The following is a 10,994-nucleotide window of genomic DNA, read 5'->3' on the forward strand; positions in this document are numbered from 1 at the left end:
CAAGTATATGAAAAGCAATGACTTTAAAAACGGGACAGCTGCTGTAAATGTGTTTCACTTCTACTTCTAAACTTACAGAGGCTCCCAAGCGTCCCTTTTCTGTGAATAGAAAGTGTACGTGACTGATTATAATTTGAAGCACAAGATTGTACATGAAGTACACGACTCCTCACATGAACATCTGCGACACCAACATGTATTTTTCATACCAAGTTGTTTCTCCAGACCAGCCATTATCCAGTCTGGGAGCCAAACGAAAAAGACATTTTGTTTCAGCTTGTCTGGCCCCGTGGTGCTTTTTCACTTGTCCAGCCCCTGTTTTAAAGTCATTTGTGTAGAAAATTAAGTGACGCTTGAGAGGTTTCATGGTAAAAATACACCTTAAAGAAATAAGCAGTGAAACGGTGTCCTTTATTAAAGCACACATACACGTAGGCCTACTGCATCTCTGCCAACAGACGTGTGCTTTTTCCCCCAACTATGATGAGAGCCAATTCATTGATGAGCTGACAGGATCTTGAGATCTTTGCCACATACAAGGCAATCCGTGTTTTGTCTTTTTCTTGTTGGTTACACAGAAGAAAAGCGCGTTAAAACGTTTTGAACCGTTTTTCCTGACATCCTATAGAAAACTAAACGAATGGATTTAACAAGAAAACCATCCACATGTTTGACACTTATGAAAGTGATCTGTGTGATCATCCTGACCTAATCTTCTGAGTTATAACCCTTCATGATACACCTCATGTGTTGCTCAACAGATTCCATCCAGACCAGACCAGATGTAGAATGATGATTTGAGGCCAGGTGCGTCACCTCAATGTGTCTGGACATAAACACAACTGGATGTGAGGGCACTTGTGGCAGGTGATCACGTCATACAGGTGTGCAGAGGGCTGATTCAGAATCAGAGTAAACACAGCCAGGGGGAGGGGACGGTTACTCATTCAGACATCTGTGATGAGATTACGTCACCACGGACGGGGTGACGCACGTATGAGTCTATGAAACACATAGGGACCCAATCTCTACTGAGGCTAACAGCACTGATTAAATGTCACTTTTGAACACATTTCTTTAGTAGAGGTAATAATAATTACAGACCCTTTCCGATCAAATGACAAAATCTAAAGTCTTTCTTTTAAAAGTGAGCAAGATATTCTTTTAAGGGTGAGAAAAGGGACAAGTTTGATTAAGACCCACTTCACTGAAATTGCTCATACCAAGCCACCTTTACATCACATGCTGATGCAGACAAAGACAAGAAATGGACAATGTGCGCCCCCACATGGATGATCTGGGTAAGTGCAACAGATCACAGCCTAATGCAACCTCAAAATACAGGACTGACCATTTAGTTTGTTTCTCTCATTCAGGTCTGATTATTTAAGGATGACGGCAGTTGTCAAACACAATGGCAGCGTAAAAGAGTCAGTCGGCCGAGCTGAAGATTTAGATCATTTTATTTTTCAAACAATTGAGAGATGTTAAACACTGAACAAAGAAAGATGCCCCCAGTCAAAACTCCAGAAAACAGATCCTTCTCAACCAGTTGTAGCACTTTTCCTTTATTGCCAGCTGTGTTGTTGTTGTTGTGCAGTTTCTCATTGTCTGCAGCTTCACCCTCGCTAGATCAGTGTGTACAAAAAGTAACAGAAACGGTGCATATAACAGCGTCGTATTGATCGCGGGATTTGGAATTGTCGCACATAAACCCGGTTCCACCAACAGGTGCGTTTTATGCGGGAGCAAATCCAGATTTACCATTTACCAAGGCACATTGGTAGAGGATGAATGACTGAACGAAGGTATGGACAGAGAGGCTGCACAGAAGCCAATCATCATTTAAATCACGTGAGAGAAAAGTGGTAGTGACGGATGAGTATAAAGGGAAAATCAAAATGGAGTATTAGTTGTTGCGTAGAAAAATGCCAAGAATATCCGATGCACACAGCTTTCTCTCTCTGGTGGCTGTAAAGAAAACTGAAAACAAAAGAGACGCTGCCTCAGACAGCCTCTTCAATGTTTAAAAAAAACTCTCGAAAGCAGCCGCTAAAACTTTTCATGTGTCTGAAACTAGAGAAAACGATGGGCACATAAATTGCGGGAGAATCAGTCACTATTCACACTTGAATTACGTCAGTAATAAAATGACCAACAAGTTGTCAGCTGCATAACAGGTCTCACTCCTGTACATTCACTAAGGCTGTTTTAACTCAGAACATCGTGAAGGAATTCCAGAAGGCAAACAATATCTAAAAGGAACAGAAACAAAGTCTCCGCAACAAATATTTCCTTGTCTTTGTCTCTGAAAATTCAACTATTGATCGGCACAGTCTATTTTCACATTCTTAACATTTCAGTATGAGGAGAGAAATAGTTTGTGGTGAGAAGCTGAATTAAGTTTAAATTAGCTCCACAATATTTGGAGAAAACCATCTGAAACCGAGTGATTCTTCTGAATGAGTTTCTTCTTGAGCGTTAGCGTGGACATGGAAGAGCTGTGAGATGAAACAGAGAGGGAGAGCGGGTGAAAGATGGTGTATGGAATGTTTATGACCGAAAGCAATCTTTAAGAAAGACCCTGCAAAAAAACATCTGTATGCCCCTTGAACATTGATGATAGGCTGACGACATTGTGATGCAAACAGAAACAAAACAGATCTATAGGTTTATGAACACCTGTTTGGATGAACGTCCCATAAATGGACTGGTCAAAAATAAATAGATGTATACATAAGAAATTTATAATTTACTCTTTATATCTCACATAAAGCTTCTTGTAACTACTGAATATGCACCAGTATTTCATATTCTGGACATGTTCAGCTCTACCTGTGCTAGATGAACTCTATCAACACCTTTCTGGGCACCAACATGGCGGTCTGGACAGGACAGCTAAACCCCAGCCTTCCCTCAAACTTAACCCTAGATTGTAATTCCTCATTAGAAACTAGAAGGCGAAAAAAGACAGCAGTATGATCCCAGCGAGCCTGAAATAGAGGTACGATTCAGAACATTGAAAATTCACATCACAACACCATTTCCGCTTATCTGGGATGATAATGTTGTCTCCGTTTCTTGCCTAGGGTGTTAGTAGCAGCACTCTGCTGTTAGGGCCTCGTCATTCCTGTGGCTTTCAGTTTGAAAAATAAAACAGAAACAGCCCTTGGTATTACAAACTCAACTATTCTTTTAATCTTTACTCTTTTTATACCAAAATCTGAACAGATTATCACAGAAAGAGGAAAAGGCATGGGGCGGGAGTTTAGCAGGCCTGGCTTCTTGCCGAAATCACAGTGGACAAACAAAATCACAAAGTATCTTGTCTCTGTGGGGAGACAAAGAAAAGGAGTGGAAAAGGACAGCAACCTCCCCAAACCCCTCAGTCTAGGCAAACATATGGCAGGATGTTCAATTTGCTTTCATCCCCGTGAGGGTCTAATGATATGCACTCTGTCCAATCAAACCAGGTGCCCTTGGTGTCATAACAACCGTTCACCCCCGGCCATCGCTGTGTGTGTATCCTGTCCAGGTCCTCTGCTGACACCTCCCGGTTCACGCCCGGTAACTCCCCTACCGAGCTGTCCTTCTGCAGAACGTGTATCTTCCGCGAGTCTTTGATCTCCTGTTCTTCCCTTTTCAGATACTCTGACATGAAAAAGTGTGCACCAGGGGCCTGGACTCCCGAGGAGGTGAGCACATTACTCTGAAGGTTCAAGTAGGACTGTATGATTTCATTTCTCGACAGCTCCTTCCAGTTCGTTTGATGGAAGGGGTTCGGGCTGGGACCTGGAGCTGGAGCTGGAGCTGGACCTGAAGCTGGACCTGGACCTGGAGCTGCAGCTGGACCTGGAGCTGGACCTGGACCTGGAGCGGGGAGCGGGGCCGGGGCAACTGGTGGGTGTACAGTGCTTTCAGTTCTCTGCCTAGACTCAACAAGGTCGGGAGTGGGGGCTTCCTCTGTCTGAGAAGTTTCTTTATGTACCAGAGGTTTGATCTGACCTGTGACAGGGTCAAAAGTTAGTCTACGTTCTTTTAACCGAACAGGCTTCGTCGTATCCTCTATTTTCTGACCATCTAAGTTAACAGAATAGTCTCTTGGTCTGTACTTCCTCCTTTTATGGTCTGAGTTGGGGACCGTTGTCCCGTCTGTGTCATCAGACACAGACATGGCTCCCTCAGATGTTGGTCTGTGTAGTTCTGAGTTGTGTTGGGCGTGAGAGGGTGAAGGGGAGACTGATGGAGATTCCAGTGTTGCAGATGGGTCTTGTGGTGGGCAATGAGAGGGGACTTCAGACACACTGGCCCAGTGCATTGAAGACCTGTGAGAAGAATGTGGCAGCTTGTCAGCGTAAGATGCTTGGGCTGGAGAGGCTACGGGCTGGGGCAAAGACAAGGGGGAGTCCCTCGAGGAAGGGCTTGGGACAGGCGTTCCTTTCGGTGCATATGCTGAAGAGCGCTTGGTCAGCGTGTCTTGCTTCACGCTTCTTGGACTGGTTGTGAGGCCACGGGGACTTTTGGCTTGAAAATATGCCCCTCCTCCTCCTTCATCCAGTCTGGCTTGTTGCTGCATCACAGCAACCTTGATCATAGAGGAAGTGCTAGGTAGTTTGGCCACTCCAGGTGAGCTGGGGCGAGGCTTGACAGCATTTACCGGAATTCTGCTGATTTTATCATTATCAAGGTGCTCTATCCGAGATCTGTCAGGAGAAGGGACGACTTGCGGGTCAGGCGGGGGATCAGGACTGCCTGCAATCCCGTTGGTAGGTGGTGGTGAAACAGAGTTATCATACGACATTTTGGAGATTTTTTCTGGTAAGTGCACTCCACTGTCTCTGTGCTCTGCTCGGCGTTTGCGGTTGCTTGACTTCTCAGCTTTTGGGGAGTATGTGTTGTGAACATCGTTTCTGATTTTGACTTCAGGGACACCCTTCCCCGACACAGAAATATCAGGAGGAGGGGCCTCAGTTCTACAGGGATGAGAACTGCCATTGGTAGACCCAGGGGCACTCGCAGCCACAGCAGGCCCCGGTTCAATCAGCTTTTGCCAGTTCCGTAAGAGTTTCTTAGCACGCTTGGCGAGGTCTTCATCCTTGGTCTTCTTCCTTACATCATTGATCAATTTTCCAAGTCGGGTTTCCTACATGAAATAATGTGTTTGAGAGTTAGAAACAAGTTAAGAAACACAATCTCTACATGCAGCAGTAGTTCAGGTCAATCAGTTCAGCAGTTTTACCTCAAGTGTTTCTTTGGTGATAGGATACTTTTCAAGAAATGTAATTACTTCCAGTACAGCCACCATATTGCGTATCTGCAAAGAGGACAAACATACATTTTGTGTTATTTCACCTGCATTTGTGCCAAAAAAGCAAATATTGAGTATTAGCCGCAATCAGCATTAACAGAGTGGAAGTCAGTGTTAAATGAGCAATTTGTACAAATGACTGTAGTGACAGTCTCACTAGCACTCGATTCTTACATATTCATGTGGCGGCTAGAGTCACTCCAGATTGTGAAAAAACGATTGAATCGTGTCAACAACGTGTGTGAGTGGGTTCAAGTCAGCTTACGAGTTAGCTTAGGAAACATTAGCTTGTCTGCTTCAGAACGACAGAGCGACGGTGAAAAGTAAAGATGGCCAAGTGTCAACTCATAAAACCTTCACCACTGCAAACGTTTGACTTAGAGTGTGGCATTAAGGCATAAACTAGATGCAAAGAGTGCTAAACTTTTATTTGACCGAGTTTCTTATCCTGTCGAGAAAGTCAACGAGCGTTTGAGTGTCGGCACTTACCTGCGTTAGCTGATACAGCTACCGCTAGCATTAAAATAAGTTGAGGAGGAAGGGTCCGACTATTTCCTAAAACGCAGCTATTCAAGCTAAGAGTTAGCTAGCTACCTCCCACACTTCGGGGATTTATTAACGGGAAATGGTCCACAAAGGAGCACTGACCAATGTGGGGAGCATCAAGATAACTTAATGATATCAGAAGTATTTCCAGAGCAAGTGAATGCATTATATACCTTCAAGCCGATAAATACTAGAAACCCGCTTCGGTGTTACGGCTAGGCTAGCAGCTAGCATGCTACACAAACCAGCTAACGCTAGGCTGATGTCAAACGGGGCAGCACTCTGCTAAGCTAGCTTGCAAGCTGTCAGATGAAGCCAAGCGTCTCTTCATCTTTCGCAGCCATTTGACATGTCGGTGCCAACCTGACTCGTAACTCGCGCATTTTAAAACCCAATGAAACACCTAATTGACAGTTGTCGGGTGAACTGCGTTGTCAAGTTTGCCGGAGTGTAGGTAAACAAGCTAACGTTAGCCACCTAGCCTAGCTAGCTGTACTCACATTGCTGTGACCGTCGATGGCCTGCAGCAGCCGGTCCCTCATCTGCTGCGGGGTTGCTGAGACCGTTGTCATTGCCTGTTCGGTGCGATCCGGAGGATGGAGGGAGGAATCCTCCAAAATGAAAACCGGATGACAATGGTGACTCAAAAGCCGGCGCGGTGACTCGTCAGGCGTCCGAACAGCATATTTTTCTGTCGCCTGGATGGTAGACGGCTCAGTTTTTCTCACATGGAGAGGAAATGTGTGTGCTGTGTTGACCGATGGCTGCTGCCTGCTCGGCGCTCTAGCAACTCACTACCAGCTGCTGGATCCCTAAACGGCCTCCTGCTGCATGCTGGGATACGATGTATGCGCTTTGACGTCTGCACGTAGCCAAGTAAACATCCCAGCCGCCCACACTACACTCCCGGGTATCCCCCCATGGACATACCCCACTGATCCCGTACTACATAGGTACATCAGTGCTTTGTCACCACATTTGAATCAGCCAGGGTTTGGTTGCAACTCAATCATTTTCGTTACCAATGTTTCTTAAATCAGACAAAACCCAAAACACACAGATAGATGACAGAGAGCAGAGAAAAGCAGCAGATACTCAAATTCCAGACGCTGGAACTAGATTAATGTTTGGCAATTAATTTTCACAAGAAATATAACACATGCCAGATGCATGCATGAAAAATGGTAAATCATTTTTTCAGTCTTCTACCAGATAGAGCAGGGCGGCCCAATGTGAGCAAAGTCATTAGATTAAATTTGGCCGGCCAGATTTAAAAATATCATTAAAAAAAAAAAAATGATATAAATGGTTGTTTCTGCTGTTTTTGTGAGGTAAAATGCTCTTTGAGTATGTAGGATACCATACTACTGATTATATTGAGTATGGTGGGCAGAGGTTATGTCAGTTAAGGGAGCTTTGTACCATTTTGCATCCAAACAGTAAAATTCAACAGGTGTTTGCTTTTAGTTTTTGGCCCTTGAAATGAAGTATGCCCCCCCCCCCCCCTGCGGAGACTGAGGCCCACAAGTGTGAATAATCACATCGAAATCTGTTGTGTTATTGTCAGATTCTGGACCAATTCAAACTACTTGTCTTCAGTATTGTACCAAAGACCAGTTGACCAAACACAGCTTAAAATCTCTCGGCAACATTATTGAATTTAGAACATCAGCAGCAGTCACTTTCGAGGCCGATATTCAACTAAATGGTTGATATGGACGTTTGACCAACTTGCAGCAGTCCACCAGCAGATGGAGTCCTGCAGTTTCTAAAACAAGGTTGACTAAAAAGAGCACCGTCTGTCAGTGGAACAGGAGGAGTGAGGGGCAGGGGAGGATGCTGCATCACTGGACTGGACTGGATGTAAGACACTCCTGAGCTGATTGAGGACATCTGTGATGGTTACGCTCAGGAACTGAGCCTCTCAATGTGCCAACAGGCATCTGTCATGCTCAGTTGTAGTACATTCAGTATTTGGATTTTGCTTTCAAGGTTTTCAAGTGGTCGAGTATCTACAGAGACTTTGCATTGTTTTCTAACTTTAGTCATTGTCTATGGTCGTAACGGGAAGTAAAAAAAAAGGGGGGGCAGTTGTTGGTTTGTCTGGCAATAAATGATATTGATTACATTATAGCCATTACGATCATGACTCTTAACTTTACCCAGTGGAGAAGATACTGAAATCTTCCCATCATTGTGGTTTTTACTTTTGTCGTACCCATCCCACATGCAAAATGTCCAGTGTCAGCTCATTAAAACTGCTCGTGTGGACAGAGTGGGAGAGGCCGGGCAAACGCTGGGCGTGAAGCTGCCGAGTGGGTGAGAAAGTCTAAGTTATGCCAGTTATGGGGGCTGCAGTCTTCATGTAAAACCTGCTTGAGTTCTTTTTTCTTTTCTACTGCTTTTTGAAGACCAAAAAAAAAAAAAAAAACAATTAAAGACGCCTCTTTGCTTATTCAGATATATTTATTTTCTCATTTCATTTACAAATAATAATGCAAAGATACAAAGACAGAAGCCTTCACACGAGAAAAATACATCAGGTACAGTTCAAACAGAAGCGTATTTCATCTTGAATATAGCACACATTTACAGCCAACTTGGATTCTTTTGGTCCGATTCGACAGTTAAAATAGAAAACACACAATTTGAAGAACAAGGTTTGAACCAGTAATTTTTAAAGGGCTAGCTCAAAAAAGTACCAACTTGCCAAGCTGTGCTGCAGAATGCTAGACTTTGCATATTCTATGAGCATTATGTTTCCTGTTGCTGCGAGTGTACTATATGCAGGAGCATAGTTCACCCCTTCACGGCAGTAAAATGCATGTGCAGTGTTTTTGTATCACTGTACTCAGAAACAAAATACATTATATAACAATTTAGCTGCCATTGTATGAGGCTTGAACCAGCAGTCGGCTGTCCTCAAAATGCACACGAAGGATTCAAAGATGTGGGTGACCCACTGAGTGACTGTACACGACTATGACTCTGTTTCATCTTCCTTATTCAGTTTGTGTTTTAACATGTGATTGATCACAAAGTCTATATATATATATATATATATATATATATATATATATATATATATATGTATATATATAACCTGACTGTACAGTATTTGTTTCTGCTATATCTTATGTTATTTCTCATTGTATCTATATGTGATCTCTCAGACAAGATGTATATAGCAATATTCACTACAAAATAGTGTTTTACAGCAGATTTTTTAAAAAAAACATAGGCAAAACTGAAAACTTACTTTGAAGCAAAATAAATTATGTCAAGGTAATTTTCTGAGATATTTTGAAATTCAGCATCATGCAGATAAGAGAGATAAATGAGTCACATCTCTTTAAGTTGTGCTGCAAGAACTTCAGTAACAATGTTCACTGTAAACAACGCATTGAAACGTTCATAGTTAATATATGAAGTATTTTGTTCCCCAATGAAATATCTTTTGGAAAAACTAACGGAGAGGATGTGTTTCCACAGGATAAAATATTTACGTATTCTCTCATTTATGGCTGTTTTGAACTTTGGCATTTTGGTTTAATACTAAAAGAAAGAGAGAAGATAAACTGTGAAATTAAAACTATATATGGAACCTATTCTTTTAAAGGTGCAATATGAAGGAATTGGACACCTTTCAAATTCATACTCAAAACAAATACCAGAGTAACCGCAAACTGCTGCTAACGGCAGCTGTCATTAGTTAGTTAGCTCAGTTAGCTGCGCAGCTAGTGGTTTACACTGGGAGTTCAAGGACCAGGGGAGAGTTAGTGTTTCTGGGACTTTAAGCAGTGATGGTTGAGGATTTTTTTCTCGAAAGCCGTAGCCGTCCCTTCAGCCCTCTAAATGTTTAGTCTGGGATGGGCCGGGCTATTTCTTTGCATTCTGTTTATACTTTTAGTTTAATTTCTGAACATTTTCAACAACATTCCTACATGTAGAATTTAAACTTCTGATGGCATGTAACCGCTCGTAGCAGGTAAATAGGAAAGGGCGTTTCTGCAGAGTAAAAGTCTGTGAATAAATCTTGAAAGTGCTTTCAGGGCCTCAAAATGATTACGGATGAAGTCCAAAGGAAATGTAATTCAATCCAAAAACTTTTAAACCTGACAAAATAGATAATTACGGTCATTATATTTAAATTATTGTCATACACTTCAAATGACATTACTGACTGACTGTTAAATTTCAATTGCCGTTTTCCACTGCAGGTGGTTCATATGTAGTCTGTGTTTCCAGTACAGTATTTAACGAAGCTGAAACATATTTAAGGAGAGAAAAACAAACACTGCTCTTTTGTAAACTCTTGTAAACACTGGTAGAATATTACCAATGGATACCTGAAACGTTGATGCATAAAAAGGTGGCAGTAACAGGCGACACACCAGTCAAGAGCTATCTACATGAGCACAAAGAAAAAAGTAGATGTCAGGCTCACGATAAAGCCTGAGGTCGAGCAGAGAATATAGCGCCACAATGACAAATTGCAGCACGGTATTTCTCAGTGCATTTTCTCACTTTTGACATCATATCACATAAAGCACAAAAAACATTGTTCCTACCATACAGCCATATACAAAGCTAGTCTAGATTTACCATGACATAATAAAACTCTGTGGGGGTTGCACAGAAAAGAAAAAAAAAAAAGCACAAACCGTATATTGCAGTGTAAAACGTAGTACCAAACAACAGCTTCTACATGTGCATAAAAGGCTGATTACCATATTTCTGATGCTTTTAGGCTTCATTTAGCAGATACATAGTCTAACACATGACACTTGAATCAAAAAGAGACAAAGGACAATATCACCAAACGAGAAAAAACACTTAGACAAACAAATCTGACTCCACCCTTCGCAGGGGAATAAAACCCAGAGGCATAAAGGGGATAAAACAAGTCCGGAGATTCATGCAGTCACAACATTGTTAAAATAGAAAATAATAATAATAATAATAATAATAATAATAATAATAATAACTGCATCAAAATCCAGAAACATGATGCATCCAAAACATTACAGCATTTCCAAAAAAAAAAAAAAAAAAAAGGAAAACAACTATTCAAACTCAAAGCCAACTGATTTGATAACGTTTTGATTTACACTGTGTGAGAATAAAGGTGACGTATGTC

General features: G+C 42.1%; 1 protein-coding gene across 1 annotated transcript; it reads right to left on the reverse strand.

Moving 5' to 3' along the window:
• Positions 1-1,445: 1,445 nt before the first annotated feature.
• crsp7 (cofactor required for Sp1 transcriptional activation, subunit 7) lies at positions 1,446-6,709 on the reverse strand. The gene is made up of 3 exons (XM_030402524.1): positions 6,355-6,709; positions 5,240-5,314; positions 1,446-5,143 (listed from the first exon to the last, which is right to left on the reverse strand). The coding sequence occupies exons 1-3, from the start codon at positions 6,424-6,426 to the stop codon at positions 3,386-3,388; spliced, it is 1,905 nt and encodes a 634-aa protein (XP_030258384.1). The 5' UTR covers positions 6,427-6,709; the 3' UTR covers positions 1,446-3,385.
• Between the last annotated feature and the right edge of the window lie 4,285 nt (positions 6,710-10,994).

Source organism: Sparus aurata, chromosome 21 (genome assembly GCF_900880675.1).
Source record: "Sparus aurata chromosome 21, fSpaAur1.1, whole genome shotgun sequence".
NCBI lineage: Eukaryota > Metazoa > Chordata > Actinopteri > Spariformes > Sparidae > Sparus > Sparus aurata.

Excerpts from the sequence above, each read along its gene's own strand:
- crsp7 (XM_030402524.1), bottom strand. The coding sequence starts at position 6,426 with ATGACAACGGTCTCAGCAACCCCGCAGCAGATGAGGGACCGGCTGCTG. Across the intron at positions 5,315-6,354 it reads CCATCGACGGTCACAGCAAT|ATACGCAATATGGTGGCTGT; the intron begins GTGAGTACAGCT and ends TCCTCTTTGCAG. Across the intron at positions 5,144-5,239 it reads TCACCAAAGAAACACTTGAG|GAAACCCGACTTGGAAAATT; the intron begins GTAAAACTGCTG and ends TATTTCATGTAG.